Here is a 22,247-nt window from a genome sequence, read left to right as displayed (position 1 = left end):
GGCGCTCGACCGCTCGAACCCGAGGATCAACGACACCCCCATCTGCAGGAAAGATGGCGGCAGTGAGAAGGAAGCCTGTGTGTGCTGCCGCATGCTAAAATGTGCAAACATCTGCATGAGAACTCTGTTTCATAATTTTCAATTCACGTCAAGAAACATTACAATTAAAAAAATACAGGTGTTCATCAAGTTCCGACATACGAGACTAATTACCACCCAGACTTACGACTTATTTTTTTTCCAGTCTCGACGTTTTGTCGTAACGTCTAAGAGCAAAAGAGTAGAAAATAAAACCCAAAAGTGAAAATAACTGATGCGTGAAAATATAATACTGTAATGTATTCCTATTATTATTGTTCTATATTATTTACTGTTTTCACATGAATAATGTGTCGTCAGAAAGGAGAACCCATCATAAACTGAGGGCTACCTGTGATTTAAAAGTACTGAAAATCTGTCCTCTCCACACACTCTGGTTCTGGTTCATCGCATGAACGTGTGTAACGTTCCTCGTCTTGTTATTGATCACCGAGACTCAGGAACACCAGACACAAGCTGTAAACACTGTGGAAATCAGTTGGATTAAAGTGGTAACACGCGCTTGTTCCGTTTGGGTTCGTCTTACTGCCATGTTTCCGCCTGGAGGATAAACATGGGTCGTTTGCTCCACCGCAGACAAACTTTAGAAAACTGAGAAGTGGGCGGTACGGTGGTACAGCGAGTAGCGCTGCTGTCTCACAGCGCCTGGGTGGTGGGAGAGGACGTGGATTTGATCCCCGCTCAGTCTGTGTGGAGTTTGCATGTTCTCCCTGTGTCTGGGTGGGTTTCCTCCAGGTGCTCTGGTTTCCTCCCACACTCCAAAGACATGCTGTTCAGGTTCCCCCATAGTGTATGAGTGACAGAGAGTGTGTGTTCCACTGATGTTTGGATGAGTAACCCAGTGCAAGTACTGTATCTAGCAGTGTAAGTCACCGCGGTGAATAAGGTGTGGGCTCATAACATGAAAGTTTATTGGAAACACTTTGGAGAAAAGCGTCTCCTAAATATGTAAATGAATCGAGTTTAACTGAAGATAAATTAACCCTAAACACATATGCATCTTGGAAAATTTGCAGCCCGTCTCTAACAAGAGCAGGCAGTACGTAGAGGGCTCCGGACCCCCATACGTAGCTAGTGGAGGAAGGATCGACACGCCTCGTCACTTGTGAGCGATGGAGGTGGTGGCACGGTGTGAACCGTGTGAGAATGCCAGCATGTGCGACCGGCGCTCGGCCACGGGGCCGTGCTGCTCGGACCCGTCTCTCCTCGCACCATATGCCGGCCCTCGCTGCCCTGTGGCGATGTGACAAGTGACAACAGCTCCCATTTCCACCCCCTGTCATCACACCACTCCCCCCCCCCCCCCGCCTGCTCACTTTGACTGGCTGCAGGCGGTAGCGCAACGGGCAGAAACACACACACACACACTCCTCCCATGCCAAAGGGCCTGACCTCCGCTCCAGTTCACACACCGGCAGCCCGCCACTGTCAGCTGCTCACGGTGGGGTGTGCGTGCGTGTGGGGGGGGAGGGGGGCTGCCTGGTCAATTAAATTCACATTGAAGGTCAATGATTTGCAAATTACACACAAACAAGCGAGTGACTCCAGTCAGAGTGGGCGGGGCCCTTTCACAGCTTGCTCGGGGGGCGTCGGCTCTTGGCTTTGTGACCGTGACAGGTGTGCGTCTCCGTCCGCCAGCGACAGACTGCCGCCCGTCTCCACGTCCAAACGGAATTGTGGGACGCCTTCGTCTCTCCCTGCCGCCACCCTCGCAGGCAGACAATACCCATGCGTGTGAATGTGTGTGTGTGTGTGTGTGTGTGTGTGTGTGTGTGCGTGCGCGCGCTCGCGCGCGTGTCTTTGTAGGAAGACCCGAATTCATCAAGGTCATCTTTTCAACTTTCTCTCTAATCGAATAACAACGAACGCCGTCGCCGTTCCTGGAGCGGCAGCCTTCGGCGTAAAGACACGTTTCTGAACGGCGTCTTTCGCGCGGGTCGCGCTCCAGTCGAGGAACATCTCACCACCGCGGCCCCTCGTAGCAGGGTCTCCGGAAAGTGTGAGCGATCGGCGTGGCACGACCGCAGATGGATACACCGCACGAGCCCTGGTGTGGGAGCGAGACCCACGAGGGCGTGACGGGGAAGTGTGTAAAGGCCGCTCTTCAAAGAGACGATGGCCTTGACAAGTCAAGGTGGGGGGTGGGGTGATGGGCATGGGGGGGGGGGGGGGGGCAGCATGCTTTCAGCCATTTTTCTCCTTTACAACTTGACAAAATGGCCTTTTAATTTCCTTTGTGTATGTGCAAGGCGTGACGCCCTGCCTGCATCCATCATCCGCCGTGGAGTCTCTGTTCCTGGAGCTACAGCCCTGTCCAACCCCCTGGTCCAGGAGTTCCCCCCACCCCATCTATCTATCTATCTATCTATCTATCTATCTATCTATCTATCTATCTATCTATCCATCTCCTGTCCACTGTCCAGCACCTCTCCAGTCCAACACACTGTCTCAGCAACCACCCAAACAAAAACAACAACCCTGCCGCTGGCGCAGCCGAAAACCCCACCGGTCCAGTCCCTGTCCCTCATAAGGACACGTGCACTCTCGGACGAGGCGGTGGCTCCGAGAGAACGGACGCGCCGGCAGTGAGAAGGCAGGACGGACTTCAGGGTCCACCAGCTCTGGACAACAGTGTGTCTTCCGCACTTTGTCACCACTAACTGGCTATGATGAGCGAACGTGAACTGATGCTCCGCAAGGATGGCTCAGGAGGGGTTCCTCTTTGTCTCATTAGAGTTAATTATCCACAATTAGCAAGTGTAAATGAGAGGTTCCGCTGTTACCGCAAACAAGGTAAAACCCGTCCTATTCCCATGACCTTTGACCTCAGCACTAACTAATGGCAGGTTTATGACAGGATCCAAGTGAAGGAACCAAACAGCACAACTTTGGCAGTTGGGTCTCTGACTATTGGACACTATGTATACACTATGTATTTTTATTAACACACACACACACACACACACACACACACACACTTTCCGATCTGCTTGTCCCATACGGGGTCGCGGGGAACCGGAGCCTAACCCGGCAACACAGGGCGTAAGGGACACACCCAGGACGGGAAGCCAGTCCATCACAAGGCACCCCAAGCAGGACTTGAACCCCAGACCCACCGGAGAGCAGGACCCGGTCCAACCCACTGCGCCACCGCACCCCCTCTTATTTTCATTAAATTTGTTGTAATTTAAAATTTGTTTTAATTTTAATGCAGTGCGAGGTTAATAAAAATGACAAAGAAATGATAGCGATAGAAATGATTTATTATTGTACCCACAGCCAAAACTAACCAGCAAATGAACCGATGGACGTCTGCATTATTAATCTTTCATTGATTGCGTATCAGTTGGATTTTAAAACAAAACAGATTTCTGGTCGCAGAAGAAACCAAATCCTACTTAGTACCAATGGCCTAAAATCTCAACTCACAGTGTAAGATTTCAGAGGTGAGGGAGATGGGTAAATGACACAGTTCACGCCGCGGTCTGCTGATTTTACAAGTTTTACAGCCAGCTGTACATGACAGCCGAAACACGGTCTTGAGCACAAGGCCTCAACTCTTTTTCCTCATGCGCAAAGAATTCAGCATCTGAGGGCTGGACAGCTCGGGCAGGACAAAAACGAGCAACGGAGCCATTCCTACAAGAACACCAGAGAAACAACGAAGAAACGTGGACTGGGATTTGACCACATAGCTACATGAAACATGTCCCCAAAGCCAGAACGTTTATCATTGTTCCTCTCAGTCTCTGTTCTCCAATTTACAGTTTTCTCCAAAATGATGTATGACTCAGAGTAAACAAAAGTGCATTTTACTAACAAAGAGTTTTAGATACACATACAATTGTTGAAAGCAAGCTTGTTCAATACCGCAGATTTTGATACATTACATGGGTAACTGCTCAAGAACTGACAGGACACACAGATTTGATTGTGACAGATGATGCAAGTTTACGTAGCTGTCAGGAGATCAGGAGAGAAACGGTTGCGAAAGAGATGCGTTCTGATACCTTTTTAAATGGAGGGATTCAGCAGCTCCGAGGGACAGAGGGAGTCTATTCAACCACATTGGCGCCAAAACTGAGAGCCTACAGACTTTTGATGTTGGACCCCTTCTGAATGGGACCACCAAGCAGCCAGATATGGAGAAGTACAAACCTCTTGCTAGGGATTAGGGAGTGATCAGGTCCTCTAGGTATCAAGGTTCAGACCCTTTTACTGTCTTGTAGGTTGTAGGTACAGTGTTGGACTTGTTACCGACCAATGTTCTTTTTTAACCCCCCGTTCCTCAAAAAATCCCTCATGTCCCAAAGATGGGCAGAGATGAATGTTTGAGGATGAGGGCAATCAATGTGTAGCCTGATATTCGGCGAAGCAGCCGAACAAACAGACATCAACCTCCAGTTTCTATCCATTCCCTCCACGTGTCAGACTATCTTTGCTGCACATTACAGATAAAAGTTTCTACTGCGTCTCCCTTTCTCAAGGTTTCCATGCTGATAAGACCACCATGGCTGGCTCACACAAAGAGCGGTGGTCTTTGGCGACAGGTTCCGTCTTTGAGATGATCACTGCAGGGACAGGAGAACAAAGCGCCAACAGGACATGGACAGGCCATTCTGGCGCCACCGTGGACATCTCTAGTGACGGCGTGCCGCAGCTCACACCACCAAATCAGCCGATTGGTCCCTGCACATCAACAAGAACTCTGTGCTCCTCCATTTATGGCTTCTAAGTGGTTCCAAAATCAGAAGTCTGTCACCTCTTGGTTTTGGCCCCGATGTGGTGGAACAAACATACCTTCTGTCCCTCAGAGCTGCTGAATCCCTCCCACCAGTTATTCTCTCCTGATAGCCACATAAATGAGTCAAACACCTTGAGTCCAACTATGATTATCTATGTATTTGCTATTTCGATTTCACTTCTACAGGCAGATACTTGAGGGATGTGAGCCAGCAACATGGTGGTATCAGACAGACAAGCTGCATGTCAATAATCCTCTGTCTGTTTCTAAAGCTCTTCATCTACTGTTGATGCACTTTTATTTATACTGAGTTATACATCACTTTGGAGAGAAATGTCTGACAAATATCGAAATGTAAATGAGTTCTAAACCCAGATGTGTTGCTTTCTGAACTGGAGCAACGGAGTGTCAACAGTACCATGAGTCTTCAGCGTGACCTGATACTGATATAGTTTCGCACCAAATCTAATTAACTTCCTCTGACAGTTTTATCAGATTTGACATTTTCTCCATTTATTCTACTGGATATTTTTACTGAAGCAATTCAGGTTAAGTACCTTTTTCTGGGTACAGAAACAAGATCTCTCCTGCGGTCTGACCTGCGAACACAGATCTAGTTCGTTCACCACTTCAAGATGTATCAGTGTTTTTCAGGCCTGCAGGATGGGAGTGAACACCTTACACCTGGGAAGACGAGGTGAGCATCACTGTACTGCTCTATGGGTAATTATAAATCCATGTGTTTCCAAAGGTGGGATCTTCTCCTCCACACACATCTGCATAAATAGGTACAAATGGGGCCTGGAAGGTGACAACGGTGAACATGAGTTCAAGAGGTGGAAACAAGATGAATACCTGAGTCTGACATTTCTGACATGCGTATGGAAGACAAAAAGGGAAGAGAGAAGGTGAAGGTTCCTCCACCTGTTAGAGTATAATTATCAAAGTTTTAATAGTTTTTCATTATATTGTGCTATTGTACTCTGGGTATTTGTGTGTGTGCGTGTGTGTGCGTAATGATGTTACCCAAACAGTTTGTCGAAGTTCATCTTTTAATTAACATTCTGTACTTTTTTCAAATGTTTTCTGACTGCAAGTTCACTATTTACTCCAGCAGTGTTATGCTCCGCAGTAATGTTCTCCCTTTGTTTTACTTCATGGTAATACTCCTGTCAAATGTGAATTAATATCTGGATCACAAATGAAAATGATGCAAAAATTATGCACATTTCTACATTGCTATCTAATGTAGATTCTTCAACGTGTAATAATAAGTGTATAGTAATACAGTTACAACTGAATAATAAGTGTACAAGATATTGACCAGTTAATATTTTGAGTTATATTTATTTATTATAATCACAGACATGTCAATAATAACAACAACAATAATAATAATAATAATGATAATAATAATAATAATAATAATAAGAAGAAGAAGAAGAAGAAGAAGAAGAAGAAGAAGAATTCAACTGAAAACTTTGCAATTTTATTTTTAATATTAATCATTAGGGCACCTACTGATAAGGGCTTTTAGCATCAAATGATTTACGTCCCGTTAACGTCGGTTTCCATTATTTCCTATGGAAAAATATTCCCGTTATACGGTGAAATCCGACTGAATCGTGTCACGTGCTTTATGTTTATCGTTTCACAAGGAAATATTCCCTCTGAACAAACCGCTCCTCTGATCATGTTGTTGGAGATGAGTGTATGAAACGCAGCGTTTTTCCCATTCATCAGTGTTCATCTGACCATGTGCTCCCAATCATAGGTTCTGGAGAACCTTGGCTTTTCATCGATTATCCAGCAGGAGCAGGAGAGAACTGCGCTCCACCTCACCAGTTTCACCGCGCGTAACCCAAGAGGAGCTGCGCTGTGCGCCACCCGCCTCCATGCTTACCTGCGAACCGTGTTGTTTCACAGCCAAAGGTCCGCGGTCCATTTCTGGGGTCCGGTGGAGTTCAGTGGGAGGGGCTCGGACAAGCCCCGGAGTGCTGATTGGCTCCGGTCCCGCGTGACGTCACGGATCTGCGAATAAGGCTTTCTCCTCCGGCATCCTTCGGGAAGATGCAGAGCGCAGCCGAGACTGGACCCCACGGAACCCCTCGGACCCGGACTGTTCGGGAGGAGGAGTCCAGCAGAAGCACGAGGAAAGGATCCTTTGATGTCATAAACTGATCTCGTTTCATTTGTATGATCTCACGGCGGAGAGATACAGGTGTTGTAACCTCGGAGTCTCCTTTTTTTCTGCTGACACTGCGGATGCTCATCTGGACCGAGTGACTGCATTCATTTGCGCGGTATTTATTAATATTCTGTACTTATTGACACTTTATTGATTGAATAAATGGCTTTCTGCGGAGCCGCCACTAGTCTCACCACTGTCTTTTCCCACCTTTAGGGTTCGTGCGCTCCGGCTGGCGCACACCTCACCTGGCTGGAGGGGGGAATCCACCTGCACGGAAGCCCCCGCGCGCGGACACTTTGCTGCACGACACGGAGTCCCGCGGTTCTCTTGCCCTTCTTTAACTCGGCCCGAAAGGATCCGCTCCGGTGCGCGGTGCGCGCGGTGTGCGCGTGCGTCCGTGCCAGAGATGGGGCTCTGAGGAGGCAACGCCAAGAGGAGGCTGAGAGGAGGAGCAGGAGGAGGAAGAGGAGGGAGGGGAGGGTTCGAGTCCGGGACCATGGTCCAGTGTGCCGGGTGCGAGAGGCCCATCCTGGACCGCTTCCTCCTGCACGTGCTGGATAGCGCGTGGCACGCGGCGTGCGTGCAGTGCTGCGAGTGTCAGTGTCACCTGACGGACAGGTGCTTCTCCAGGGACGGGAAGCTCTACTGCAAGGAGGACTTCTTCAGGTGAGACATAAGCCCCAGTACTAACCAGTAACCAGTAACAGCGATTACCATGTAAACATTCCAGTGGATTTCAAAACCGCGCTGTCAATGAAAAAGTCTATAAGATATAAATTAATTCTTATAATCATTCATATTTATATACTTCGTGTCCTAATGGTCACATTATTATTTCAGATTTTTCATTCAAACCGCAAAATACTCATATTAGGTATGGCATAAGAAGCGTATCTACTCTGTTATAGTTATGGAATTTCACACTACAGACACCTTTTCTGACGCCTATTCTGGTATACAGAAATATTTGTCATATCTAATAGATAATTATTTTACGCGTTATATGTTTCAGAACACGCAAAAAAATTAGATAAATCCCTATTATTATTACCGTAATTAACGTAAAATATTTTATATTAACTTGACTGTACAGTACTATTACGCAGCTACTATGTGTAACAGTTTCTGGCTTTACATATAATTTACTTAAGCAGATTTTCTCTGTGTTTCACATATATTTTGTGGGAAAAAATACTAAATCAAACCTTCGGGTAGAGACCTGTTTTAATAGCAATTCGTAATACTGGCAGTTAATATTTTTTAAAATTTTCTGAAACAAAAAAAATATAAAAACAATGCTTTCTAAATATGAAAATGATTTCTTACTAAATATTGCGCTCCTAAAAATAAAATTATTAAAATAGAAAATAACGACATGACGTGAAAGTATAGGTGGTGAAGGCTGCGAATGGCAGCTGCAGATCAAATCATTTCTCCTTTTTTTTTCTGTAATTATTTTACAGTGGAGTTTATTCTAATGTCCTCATGAGATTGTGTCCTGCTTCTGTCCTCTGACCAGTTCTTCCCACTATTCGATGCGTTTGGTTCATTTCATTCATTGTTGGTTCATTTGGTTCATTTTTTAAATTTGAATTCCATTTTGGTTATTATTATTATTATTATTATTTATTATTATTATTATTATTATTATTATTATTATTGCCGGAGTTGTTTCATTTTGATTCAGTTTTGCTTATTATAATTATTAATACTATTATTATATGTCGTATTTGTCGTCGTTTCATTTTGATTCCATTTTCGCTATTATTGTTGTTGATTTCCATTTTGTGTATCATTATTATTATTATTATGTTGTTGCTGCCGAAATTCATCGTGTTCATTTTGCTTATTTCTTCTCTTCGTTTTCTTCACGTTTGAGTCCAGTTTTGGTCCTTTACGCTCCTCTCTCATTTTGGTCCCGTTTCCTTTTCGTTCCATTGTGTCTCACTGCGGTCCGCGCTGTCGCCCCTCAGGCTGTTCGGCACGCGGTGCGCGCGCTGCGGCCTCGGCATCCCCCCGAGCGCGCTCGTGCGCAGAGCGCGCAGCCGCGTGTTCCACCTGCACTGCTTCACGTGCGTTCTGTGCCACCGGCAGCTGTCCACCGGGGACGAGCTCTACGTGCTGGACGACGGCAGGTTCCTGTGCAGAGAGGACTTCCTGAGCGGGGGCGCGGAGAAGGACGCGAACCTGCCCTCGGGTACGCGCACGCAGTGTCGACAGTCCCTCAGAATCCCGCGCTTTACGGGGACACGCTCAGTCCACTGAATCGCCACACCTCGTGCACGCGCCAAACATTTTTTTTTTCACTGCGAAATAATAAATATACCCGATTCTGTTTTTCGCGGTGCGGTGGCGCAGCGGGTTTGGCCGGGTCCTCCTCTCTGGTGGGTCTGGGTTCGAGTCCCGCTCGGGGTGCCTTGCTTGCGACGGACTGGTGTCCCGTCCTGGGTGTGTCCCCTCCCCCTCCGGCCTTGCGCCCTGTGTTGCCGGGTTAGGCTTCGGCTCCCCGCAACCCCATATGGGACAAGCGGTTCAGAAAATATGTGTGTGTGTGTGTACTTATATTTTGAACTATGGATTCAAGTTATTTGTGATGTCAAATGACGACCAGCAAGGACGGCAAATCCTACATTTAGAGTCCACCTAGATGGAAATGCTCCATAACTGGCATTCATTCGTGAATCAGTTCTCATTCTAACGGTCCTCTTGTTTGTGACCAACTGTACCTAACAGTTTACGTTTCGTATGACATGGTCATGATTTTATAGCCCGTCACTTTCACTTTCCCACGTGACTTTGTTTTACGCCGCATAAATCACTTCCACTTTTCATTCTCAGCCTGAATGATCCGTTCTAAGAAGCAGCCTGTTTTATGTACTGAAAAAAGGGACACACCAAATGTTCTGAACATGATACTGTATATGCGGCTGTTGGATCCGCGGACGATGATGACACCGGTGTAATATTTCACACTAATCAGCCAGATACTATGACTATTTAATTCCAGCATTTAAAAAAAAAAAAAAAAACAATCCAGTCAATCCAGTTAGTTCCATTGGTCCTCATCTCGCGTGTTTCCATCGTCCTGCCCAGTGGCCGCGTGCAGCGACCCCAGCTCGTCCCCGGACTCCCGCGAGCCCCCGGAGGAGGTCGCCGACGCGGAGACGGAAACGGGCCCCCCGTCGGACAGAGAGGCAACCGCCGCGGAGCACGAGGAGCAGAGCGCGAGCGCCAAACGCCGGGGACCCCGCACCACCATCAAGGCCAAGCAGCTCGAGACCCTGCGGGCCGCGTTCGCCACCACGCCGAAGCCCACGAGGCACGCGCGCGAGCAGCTCGCGCAGGAAACCGGCCTCAGCATGCGCGTCATCCAGGTGCTTCTTCATCACGTTCAAGAATAACGAACTGGAAGTAATGAGCCAATAATTAATACAGCAACATCGACAGCGAGCCCAAGTTTTATGGATTAGTAATAAAGCGATAAAGTGATGAACTAATAATTAACCGTTAATGAACTAATACCGAGTTCACGTGTCACTCTCACTGTGGGGGGCAAGTGACGGAGTGATTAAAGCTGCCGCCTCCTTCAAGGACCCAAGACCAAGTCCGAGTGACACCTGCTGCTGCAGTACCTTAGTGATGGTACATACATTGAATTGATGCAGTAAAAATTACCCTGCTGTATAAACTGGCAAATCACTGGAAAGACCTTAACACTGCATGTTGCTTTGGAGAAAAATCATGTCAGTGAAAATATTAAATGTAAATGTGTAGCTATAATGCAGTAAGAACGCGGTATCCATCCATTATCAATAACCGCTTTGCCCAATGCAGGGTCCCGGTCTTAATGAACCGATAATGGGAAAATAATGAAATGATAATAATGAACTCATAATGAATTAGTAATGTTCTGGTAATAAACTGACAATGAATTAGTAATGAACTAATAATGAATCAATAATGCTAATAATGAACGCACGAGTTCAGGACGAGGATAAAAAGATCAGTAATGGATTTGCTCTTAAATGTATCCACATTTGTATTTATCACTCTCCGTTTATTTGTAATACCGAACCAGTTAATGCATATAGATATTTTACGCGGTATAATGATCAGTAGTTATAATAATAATAATAATTTAGAATTTGTCCTACGTTATTAACCTGCGCACTGGTATAAACGGCGGTGATAGGAGAAATCCGACTTAGAAAATTACGAGCATAATTGAAAACTTTTATAAATGTCTCAATGTGAGTGTTTTAATGTATTTATTTTAAATTACTATAATAACTAATTTGTTAAATGGATATAGCGTCCAGTCAGCGTTAAAACGGCGAATCTCCCGGAAAGGTTTAAGAAGGAAAAGTTGTGACTGTATGAAAATAATATAATAAGGAGTTTAATAATGCACATATTATCTGCTCCTATTTCCCTGTAGTTCTCCTTTGAAAACTGTGGGTTATAAAGGATGATCGCGGTGAGGTCGGAACCCACCCACCTAAAGCCCACGGCTCCCCAGAGTGACACTTGGACACTTGCGCTTGTTCGGCTCGTGAGCTTTACGCTTGTTATTTCCCGCGTTTAATAGTAATATATACAGTATATATAGATGCCGCGATCGTCCAACAGAACTGTCCCTACCCGAAGCAAATTTGTATTCGCATATTTATCAGACTCATTCAGTTGTTCTCAGACTGTAGAATTAGCCCACATGGACTTAACCTGTTATCTCGGAAAAAAAAAAAAAAAATCTACTAGGAAAATGATTAGGAATTGTCGATATTCTGGTAAAGTTTTATACAGCTGCTCGTATGATGAACATTGGTTCATATGGTGAAGGAAACAAACTCTACTTAAGAGTCACACATCTGCAACTATGTCTCTTTCTCCTAATGTAATGAACACATTGTATTTTCTATGGGATGTACTTCGCTTTGGAGAAAAGCATCTGCTGAATGAAAACATGTAAATGTAACTGTAACTGTAGAGAATATAAAGGACGGCGAGGTGACACAGGGGGTAGCGCTGGTTCTTCACCCGTCCAGTGCAGGACTCACCTCTGGTATAAAATAGATATGAGTTGTGTAACGAGTTTCATGCGTTTTTGAAGATACCTACATTTATTATTATTTTTATTATTATTATTATTATTATTAATACTGAAAAGTCACCAGGCGACATAGTGGTTAGTGCTGCCGCCTTCCACTCCAAGAACTCAGCTTAGAATCCCACCTCCTGCTGCAGTACAGCTGATCATGGTACTTACCCTAGTGGTACAGTAGAAATGACCCAGTTCTATAAACTGGAAAGCCACTATACTAACTGTTGCTTCTCAGTTTGGCCTAAATAACAGTGACTATTATTGTCATTCAGGTGTGGTTCCAGAACCGGCGGTCCAAGGAGCGGCGCATGAAGCAGCTGAGTGCTCTCGGCGCGCGGCGGCACGCGCTGCTGCGGAGCCCGCGGCGGATGCGTGCGCTCGCGCTCGCGGGGCGACTGGAGGCCGGGGAGCCGATCCCGAACGGGCTCTTCCCGTACTACGGGGGTGAGAGAGTCACGGCGGAGCACAGGGGTTTTGTGAAACAGAACGACGTCACAGCCAACGACAGGAGGGCGGTCGTCTGGTAGACTGAAGGTCCTGGGTTCGAACGTGACTCTGCTGTAGTGCCCTTGATCGGGGTCCTTACGCTGAGTTGATAAGAGTAAAAAATCTTGCTGTATATGTTCCTTTGTAAAACGGAGACTTCTAGCTCAATACATTATTATTATTATTATTATAGCAATTATCCGTCAGTGACTTGAGAGAAGTCAAAAGAAGTGTAACACAGCTGGGAAAGTACACTTCTAGAACTATGGCCACAGGGGTTTCCTCGGGTGGTTGTGGGTTTACAGCCCAGAGTTATACGCCCGCAGATTGATTATGAAGTGTAAAGGCACATTGACACAGTCATTTCTGTGGCACCAGAGGAGCTCGAACCCTCGTACCGCAAACAGGGAGAGGGTCGGCACCGATGGCCTTGGATGGCGTTCTGGGAATATACAGTACGGACAAGGGTCCGGGGGTCTAGGGAGCAAAGCTCTGGGTTCAAGGGTTCCTTGTGGGAAGAGCAGAGCTGTCCCCCTTTCCTAACTCCAGCCTGGTCAGGAAAAAGACAGAGGACAGGTGCTCACTGGAGACATGACCAGTCCAGGAGAAACTTCTAGTAAAGCTATTTTAATGCATTTTTCTAATGCTTTCCTCCAACTTACAGTGACTTACCCATTTATGCAACTGCATAATTTTTACTGCAGCAATTCAGGGTAAATACTGTAATCAAGTGTACTACAGCAGGAGGTGGGACTCAAACCTGTGAGTCCAGAGGTGTCAGTACTAACCACTGCACTACATACAGCCCCACTGTTAGGCCTTTACATTAAAGGTACTTACACTGATTTACCTCCTGGTACAGTTGGGTAAACTTTACTGTAAATTCAAGGTTACTACCTCGACAAAAAGCGCTACAGCAGTCAGTGGGAATTTGATGAACTTCTAGCAGAGCTTATGGCTGTAAATTCAACTTTAAATGTTATTTTTCCTTCACAATTCCTTCAATATCTTAATCCCATTTGCTGCGTTCTTCCCACAGATTACCGTGGTGATTACTACAGTGTTGGGACCAACTACAATTACTTCCCCCAGGGCCGTCCCCCCGTACTTGGGCAGACTCCCTGTGAACTGAGCTTCGTACCCTCCCCAGGCCACAGCGAGAACCCGGGGGTGGGATCGGAGCACCACCAGCCCGGGGAGGGACAGCGCTACTCGGACCTCCTGGCTCATCAGCCGGGGGACTCGCCCAGCCCCGAGCCCCTTCGCAACACCCCCTCCGAAGCCTTCGAGCCCGGCCCCGCCTCTGGCTCCGCCCCCAATGTGTCGTTCACCTCACTGTCCTTGGGTGGTGCCACCGGGTTCGGTCCCCTGTCCCACCCCACCTCGGAAATGAGCGAAGGCAGCGTGTGGTAGCCAAGGGGGGGGAGAGGGGTGGGGCTAGACTCAAGAAGATGAAGGCAGGGGCATCACTTTACCCTCACCTTATTTATTAAATTATTTGTCCGTTTATGTATTTATTGTATTTATTTCCTCAGTATAATTTTGTCAGCAAAAAGACGGGTATGGAATGGAACAGCCGTTACCATGGCAGCAAACTCACGCTAACTGACGGGTGGGACGTCGGACCTGTCACTTTGACCGTTGAAGATGTTACCGAGAGAGACCTGTAGGCAGGTGGTGAGGAAACTCCCCCCCGCCCCCAGTACACGAGATCACTCAGTGCTTTTGGATGCCAAAAATATTTCCCTTCTCATGTCTGTATGGACTGGATGGACCAAAAACCTTTATTTAACAGAAAGGAGCTTGAATGTTAAATTGATTCTACATGTGAATGTAACAGGATTCTGACACAGTCGACTGTTTACTCGTTCAAGTTCAGGACGCTGGAAATCAGCCGTGTTTTACAGCCTCTTGCTTCAGATGAAAAGCAGCCAAACAAACATTTGTACGGATTCTGTTTATAACCTGCGGGAAATCAAGGTCCTTTCAGGCCCTGGGTCGCTTTTGTGCATAATGTGTTTTCAAAAAAGTGAAATGCCTACAAAAAATAAAATAAATTAATTTAAAAAAAAAAAAAAGCACAATTAATATTAAAATGTCTTAAAGTATTGGAAGCACAATCTAAATCGCATGTGTTTATGTGTCAGCCCTTTGGACCAATAAGCTGTATTTTGAGCCAAAAGGTGATTTTAGTTCTGGTAATGTATCAGCGCTGAAATATACACTTAAACACACCCCTCCCTTGGCATCAATAACCAGTTCACAATGTGTCTGTTATGGACAGAAAATTGGTGATGAGTACCCTGCTTTGTGCCCTGTGCTTCCAGGATATGTTCTGGACCACTCTTTTCATCTCGACGTCATGGCAACAGAAACATACGAACAAGGAAGGGGTGAGAGAATTGGACACTGGAATAAATATATTTTACACAGGTATAAAAGAGTGCAAACAAAAAGAAGAAAAACCAGACAGATTAGTGTTACTCTGACAATAGGAGGTCTCTTCTCCGGCAGCGAAGGGACGGATTAAAGAGCCTGAAGGCCATTGGCTGGAATGACCTGGTCCTGTGGTGTGTAGATGGTGAGAGTGACTGCACCTCTTCCTCTAGAGTCCAGCCCAACTCCCCTGATGGTGCCAATCTTCTTTAGCCTGCTGTCATCACATGTGAACATGCCATCGGCTCAACATACAACAGCACGGAAGACTTCACCCGTTACACTGGTAGAACATCTGCATCTGTGACCTGCGCCTCCTCAGAATGGAAAGGTTACTGTCCTTTCTTATAAAGAGCCTCAGTTTTACATGCTTGCTCCAGCAGGTTGTACAAGGTCACCCACAAAGTACTAAAATCCCCACAACCTCCACTTCATCACTACTAACTGGACTCAAAGGACTCTTGGACCTCCTGAAGTCTGCCACCATCTCCTTATTCTTTCAAGTGTTAAGCTCTAGGTGGTTCAGTTTGGACCAGTCAACAAAGTCCTTCAACAAGCCTCTGTATTCCTCCTCCTGCCTGTCCCTGAGTCCCAGCTACTGCTACATCATCTTAGAACATCTCCAGATGATAGTACATGATGTAGAGGGTGAATAAGGGAGCCAAGACCATCCCTTGAGCAACTGGGGAACTTCAAAAATTCTGGTCCACCAGATAGGTAGTCCATAACCCAGGATCCACCTGCACTGACTGAAGCTCCTCTTCCAAGAGCCCAGGTATTATGGTGGCGAGCACACTGGTGAAATGAAATAACATGATACTTACAGTGCTGCATGCCTTTTCCAAGTAGAGTTGGCTTTGTTCAGCAGATAAATGACAGCAAAGTCTACTCCACTGCTGTCCTGACCATTCAAGGTATTTTGACACCAGACTTTCTACAGTCTTCAAGGGATGCAAAGTCAGAGGAACTTGCTGACAATCCTTTAACTCTGATGATGGTCCTTTAGACCTTCAACACCCCCAGTACACTGATGCCACCAGGCCCCCCAGCTTTTCCCTGCTGGAATCTCCTCTCAGTTCTGTCTTCACCTGGTTGGGAAAGTAAAATAATCCAAGGGGCAGGATGGTAGCACAAGTAGGACTGATGGATGGAAATATCCTTTTTTTTTAAGCTGTTTTTAACATTCACTATGTGTTCTCTAGGTGCAGGACATAAGAACATAAAACTAAATCTCATTGGAACATCTTTTAGGATCCCATCTGATCTCGTAAATTGAGGAAAGTTCTTTCCGACTAAAAACCTTGTTCTTACCAGACACAGACAGCCACACCAGCAATGCAGTAGGACAAAAAAAAAACTGCTTTTCATTTGCTGAACATGCCAGTCCCCATGGGTCACTGCAGTTCATTTTCGTACACGGAAACAATTTTCCGAGAAAATGATGGGAATTTTTTTCCCCATTGTACCCGATAAACTGAGGCTCATATAATTTCCTACTTGGAATATTAATTTAAAAAGCCATGTAGAGCAATGAAATAAATTCCTCTCTTGATAGAAAATCTATTATTTGCGCTGTTCTTGTACCATGTTTGTTTGTTTAAATTGCTGATGAGACATGGGTGACACTCTTCCTTCATGCAGTTGGATGCAGAACAATTTTTCCTATGAATAATTGTCAAGTGTTAGCAGAGCATTCTGGGAAAACAACTGGTTTGCATTTTGCTTCAGGGGCAAAAAAAACCCCACAATAATCACTTATACATTAACAACACAAGAACCCAGTGTATTAATGAATGACTCATGAATTTTAAAAATGCAAACATTTTCCAGTTTATTTTTAATTGCATTTTCTGAGTTTCTCTTCAGCTTATTTTTAATTGCCACTTATCTGTCTAGAAGTTCTGGGAGTTGTGGAGGAAATACAAATAGTGTTTCACCCCTAAACCAGTTGGTGGTACTACCTGTTGGCTCAGAGGGTAAACATAGTCCGTAGTACCGTAACAGGGGTGCGGAACCACCTTAATTCACTTCTCTTCCACAGTGTTTACAGCTCACGTCTGGTGTTGCAGAGTCTTGGTGATCAGTAACAAGATGAGCAATTTTGCATGTATATGAGAGGAATAAATCAGTAACCAACCTTGAATATAGATGGTCAGATGCAGATGGTCTATAGGTGGTAGAGATGAAGTAATTATTTCTGCTCATTTTAAACTGTTTTTAAATGTAGCTTGAAGTTAATACAAACTAATGATGTGTTACACTGCAATGCACTGATTTTCTCTCCACCCTGTACCCTATCTCGCACCTTATGCTTCCAGTATAGGTTCCTGAACACTGTGACAGGCAAACAGTTATTGATAATGAACACGTGCAAGTGTAGTTTTTTTTGTATTTACTATAGCCGATGTCTTTAGAGGCTCCGCCCCATGAATACGCGGAGGGATGTTTTTATTATTAAGCGTTTAACGACTGAAGCTTTGCGGTACTAGTGTCTGCAATTAAGAACAGGTCCAATTACAGGCAGACATCTGGTTGCAAATGTGTAAGTTTCTGAAGCAGCCTAGTTCACTTGCCTTAAACACACAGAGATGTTATTTCTAAAGGAAAACACTTCCAGCGCCATTGCTGGTTGGCTCTGTTCGAAAGCCAAATGGTGCCGTTTGATTTGTTTCGGCTCCATCTGTCGTCACCATGGGCTAACAATTAAGGGCTCACTGTGGGGGGCCTACCGATCAATCAGGTTGCAGCTTCCTTGGCCATCTACAGTGGCTGCACGCACGTGTGTGTACGCACACACGCACACACACCAGGCAACCTGTATGAACACACTAGAGTGACAAAACTGCAAGACACCACTTTATATGACCAAAAACACACAATTTCACACACTCAGCGACAAGAAGAAAAGGAGAGGAAACGAAGCATTGTTGACCTTTAATTCAATTGACTCCTCTGTGTTAAGTTCATCAGTAACAAAATGACCACCAACCTTCTCCAAACCGTAAAAACGCAATCGCCAGACACCTGCTGTGAACAAACTTATAGCACTGTAAACACCACATGTATACGACACTGGATATTTCTGTGTTAGCTTAAAGTTCATAACTTCTCCATGCATCCCTCCTCTTCTACATGTAAATTTACCATGGACCTCAACCACAATGTTATCATCATGATGCACTGTAAACCAGGGAACCTCGAGCCACCTACATGGCGGCAGTGTTCGATTTGGTGGCGTACCCTTTTCTCTGACGACTAATTCAGGGGATTTTGTGCGTCTGTTCGTCTGCTCTCTAGTTGAACGCTAGCTATTAATAGATTTATTAGTTTTTTTTTGTGTTATCTCCAGTTATCATATTAATGTTAAAATTTCACTTTAAAAGAGCAACAACAAGCTCCACATGACACCGACCTAAGTATATAAATATAACAACTAACACATGACACTATATATACCTTTCTTAAATGTACACATTACCCTAGATCCACTAGGGGGTCAAACCCATTAAGAGAGTTCAGCCCCACCAACCCCATGGAATCATTACCCACTGGTGATGAGATCGAGGACAGACCCGATGCCCCCTACAAGTGCACCATGTTGGCTCTTCCGGTCCCCTGAGGACACCATTTTGGCTCTTCTGGCCCTCAGTTTCCCACCACTGTACTGGTTGTTCCACGTGTGTATCTGCCATAGCACTCCTGTTCCGGTGCAGTATGTGTTCAGGGAACGGGGGGTTGTGATGACTGTCTAGGAGGAGGCGGGGGTGTCCATGGTGGACAGAATGCGCACCACTTCGGCACGCTGGGTAGGCGAGATGTGCTGGGTCATGTGCACAATGGAATCCATGGCCACCTCGGGATTGGCCTGCACCAGGCTGCAGCACAGACACACAGACAACTCTTGAGTCTGGACCCCATGACTCAGTTAAAACCAGTTTCATCTAGAGTCCTAACTAACAACAATGAAATGGTCTGCAACTTGGGATGGGCACACGTATCCCACGCAGAGCGTGGTCCCAATGACAAGGGTATATAAAGCCACACACTGGAATGAATCCCTCCGAATCTCTGGTTATTGATTATTAATTAAGTCTTAAATGAGGGTGCAGTGCTGGCAGAGAGCCAGACCCAATCAGAGCTGCAGGAAACCATGTTGGAAAGGTAGGGTTTGGTGGAGGAATGGACTCCAAAATGTGGTCCCTCACCTGCGGATCTGCTTGAGGAGGTGGTCCCGGCGAATGTACTTGATGTTCTCATCGACGACTGAGCGGGCGCCCTCCTCTTCAGCCAGCTGCCTGACCAGCCACTCCACCACCATCTCATTGTTGTCCCACAGGTAGGCCTGCCAGGGGGGTGGAGACAGTGTGTCGGTCACCCACAGGCCACTGAGCGCAAAACCAGCACAGATTTCCACCAATACAACATTGTTTTTTTTTTTTTTTTTTTTTTAAATGGTTTGACCAATTAAACAAATATTCAGATTTGGTTCACTGGGTCAGGTATGTGACCCCTGTTTACAACACTCTCACACTGAGAGCAATCAGAGCCTAAGCAAGGCACAAGAACCCAATTTCGCTTTTAAACGGTGTTGCTTCTCAACCTCTGAAGTTCATTTTATAATCCACACACTCCTAAATGGACATTAATATTCCAATGAATATACATACAGAATGCTGATCTTACTGAAATATTCATTAAGGTGTCACTGACCACTAACGTTGTTCGACAACTACACACGTCCATTCGTTAACCTGATGCTTTTCTCCAAAGCAATTTACAGTGTTAATCTACCTACAGTTACTTACCCATTTATACAGCTGGGTAATTTTTACTAGAACAATTTTAGGGTAAGTACCTCACTCAAGGGTACTACAGCTGGAGGTGAGACTCGAACCTGTGACCTCTGGGTCCAAAGGCAGCAGCTCTATGGGTGTACACCTTAGATTTGTTGAGAAACATTGCTTTAAATTATTATACTGTTTTTACAGTATTCTACCTTCAAACCGTCATCCTTTTTTAATGGGCATGTGTGAGTGAATATCCACCAGGTCAAATTCCCTCTATCTGCTCATGTACTATGCAGTGAAATGTCAAAAGTGTGTGAAGATGAGAGTTCACACCTATAAGGTTAGGTGTGAAGAATGACATTGAAGTCAATACTTTAGTCATATTATTCTCCATCTTTTAAATGCTATATGCAACATTCTTGTATTATTCTTAGTTGGCTAAAACCTCCTAGTAATTTCTCTCTCTCTCTCACACACACACACACACACACACACACACACACACACACACACACACACACACACACACACACACACACACACACACACAACTTTCCTGCAGCTTCCCTTGTGACAGATCAGGATTGAAGCTCAGGTTCAAACCCAAGACCCCACAACAGGAAAGTGTTTAAATTAAAACAAGACAGCTTTGTCACGGGAAGCTCGTGTCCAGCAATCACTTATCTTGACAAAGCCATCAGATAAATGCATATTCATGAAGTCAGTGGCGTCTGTTCCCAAACAAAGCGAACCGCTGGCCCTTAAAGGCTGCGAGAGCGTTAATGACGCTCTTTTTAAAAACCCCGATCCCCCGGCACCCGCGGTCTACGGGAACATTTAATGCGGCCATTAATCATTTCCAAAGTGTTGGCTTTTAATTAAGAAACAGCGTGGTGCTGTCCTATCAGCGTGTGACAGGGTGCAGATTAATGGCGGCTTAAGATGACTGCACCCGATTGGTGTAAAACATTAATAAGGCGTCTGCAGGCCAATAAAGGCAATTGTACGAGACTACATGCGGACTGGGCCGGGTTCAAACCCACTTCAAAACGCAGAGCCCAGGTGTTGTGAGGCACCAGTGATATCTGCTGTACCATCATGCTGCCCAGGACGTTGCCTTTGCATCCAGGAAATTTTTGGGGTATGGATGCTGTGTGTTTTTCTGTCTCAGCCTGACTGTCACTTTCGTCATGCACAGGCCTCACCCTAACACCCACAGCTCCTGTTAGATCAGTTCCTTTCCAGTTTAGGGCAGTAAGGAAGTGGTCACCAGGGCAGCACTAGACATGCTTCCATCAGTTTCTTGATGCTTCAACAGCAGAGCCATGGGGGTTAGGAGTGTGCTGGTGAGGAAGGGCCTGTGTGAGGTGACAGGGCAATAAGTGCTCACCTTTACCGTGCCCTCGGCTTCCACAAACCAGCGCCTCAGCATGGCCTGCGTTTGGCCGTCTGTCAGCTCACTGTTGGCTGCCTGGATCTTACGCTTCACAGTGTCCTCGAGCAGCAGGCGCCGCAGTCGCCAGTAGAAGAACTGGCGGGAGATCCGCCACTCCAGAACATCCTGGAAACATAAAAATACAAGCAAACTGGAGCAGTCAAACACCAAGTGGACAAACCAGTACAGACCCTACTCCACATCTGAACAGGGAAACTAAAGTGTGTAGAGAATCCTGCATGCAGCATTCCAAACTTGACATGGCACGAACCGTGATCACGCCTTTCTCCTGCATGCGCCCAGGAGTGTCGTGCAGGTCAGCAAACTGCAGAGCCACCTGGTGGTAGATGGGAAGTAGGAACTCCTCCCGCTCCTTAAGTTTGGTCTCCAGTTCCTTACGCTCTGGCACACTCAGCTCTGGTGTTCCTGTCCAGGACAATGTCAGGAGTCTAACATTAAAGATCTCTCTGGTCAACACGAACAACCTGCAACCTTCTCGGATACCAGTCAAACAAGCAACACCAGATTTAACACTGATTTCTGAAGTACTTCTGTGAATGTACTGCAGGACACTAAGTAGACATGACCAGGAGCATTGTGGGGAAAATGCCGAAGGAGGACATTGATAGAGGTGATAAGGGGAGTGTAATAGCCAGTGTGGTGTCAGCATACTCACCCAGTCTCTCAGCCAGACTCATGTAGATGGGATCCACGCGCCTCATGGTCTTCACAAGGTCTTTCCTGCGGAACTTGATCTCTACTGTACCCTCTGGCTCCAGAACACCGCCACTGAAGAGAGAATGACTTATTTAATTACCGATTCCTTTTGAAAAGCATAAAACCAAATGATTCTGCTCAAGATTAACATCAGGTGTACCTCAAGGTTCAGTATTTGGACCACTGCCATATTTATACACTTCCTCCAGAAAGTATTCTGCATGGACTAGTTTTGTTCTCATGGAGTACAG

At 45.8% G+C, this 22,247-nt stretch overlaps 2 protein-coding genes across 4 annotated transcripts in view; one reads left to right on the top strand and one right to left on the bottom strand.

The window, feature by feature from the left end:
- The first annotated feature begins 6,934 nt into the window (after positions 1 to 6,934).
- On the top strand, positions 6,935 to 14,246 carry LOC108921480 (LIM/homeobox protein Lhx1-like). Its single transcript, XM_029249400.1, has 6 exons — positions 6,935 to 7,146; positions 7,248 to 7,700; positions 9,008 to 9,231; positions 10,128 to 10,408; positions 12,408 to 12,579; positions 13,661 to 14,246. The coding sequence occupies exons 2-6, from the start codon at positions 7,531 to 7,533 to the stop codon at positions 14,032 to 14,034; spliced, it is 1,221 nt and encodes a 406-aa protein (XP_029105233.1). The 5' UTR covers positions 6,935 to 7,146; positions 7,248 to 7,530; the 3' UTR covers positions 14,035 to 14,246.
- Positions 14,247 to 17,976: 3,730 nt separating this feature from the next.
- The window catches only part of acaca (acetyl-CoA carboxylase alpha), a 35,057-nt gene continuing 30,786 nt past the window's right edge, over positions 17,977 to 22,247 (bottom strand). For all 3 annotated transcript variants that reach the window (XM_018731246.2, XM_029249069.1, XM_029249070.1), the window contains 5 exons: positions 21,956 to 22,068; positions 21,551 to 21,705; positions 21,235 to 21,405; positions 19,263 to 19,399; positions 17,977 to 18,932 (listed from right to left, as the gene is read on the bottom strand). In XM_018731246.2, the coding sequence (XP_018586762.1) occupies positions 18,806 to 18,932; positions 19,263 to 19,399; positions 21,235 to 21,405; positions 21,551 to 21,705; positions 21,956 to 22,068 (703 nt within the window). In that variant the 3' untranslated portion in view covers positions 17,977 to 18,805. The remainder of the gene's footprint in view (positions 18,933 to 19,262; positions 19,400 to 21,234; positions 21,406 to 21,550; positions 21,706 to 21,955; positions 22,069 to 22,247) is intronic.

The sequence above is a fragment of the Scleropages formosus genome, chromosome 25 (genome assembly GCF_900964775.1).
Source record: "Scleropages formosus chromosome 25, fSclFor1.1, whole genome shotgun sequence".
In the NCBI taxonomy this organism is placed as follows: domain Eukaryota; kingdom Metazoa; phylum Chordata; class Actinopteri; order Osteoglossiformes; family Osteoglossidae; genus Scleropages; species Scleropages formosus.
This window is presented reverse-complemented; position numbering and strand designations above follow the sequence as displayed.

Excerpts from the sequence above, each read along its gene's own strand:
- LOC108921480 (XM_029249400.1), top strand. The coding sequence starts at position 7,531 with ATGGTCCAGTGTGCCGGGTGCGAGAGGCCCATCCTGGACCGCTTCCTC. Across the intron at positions 9,232-10,127 it reads GGACGCGAACCTGCCCTCGG|TGGCCGCGTGCAGCGACCCC; the intron begins GTACGCGCACGC and ends CGTCCTGCCCAG. Across the intron at positions 12,580-13,660 it reads GCTCTTCCCGTACTACGGGG|ATTACCGTGGTGATTACTAC; the intron begins GTGAGAGAGTCA and ends TTCTTCCCACAG.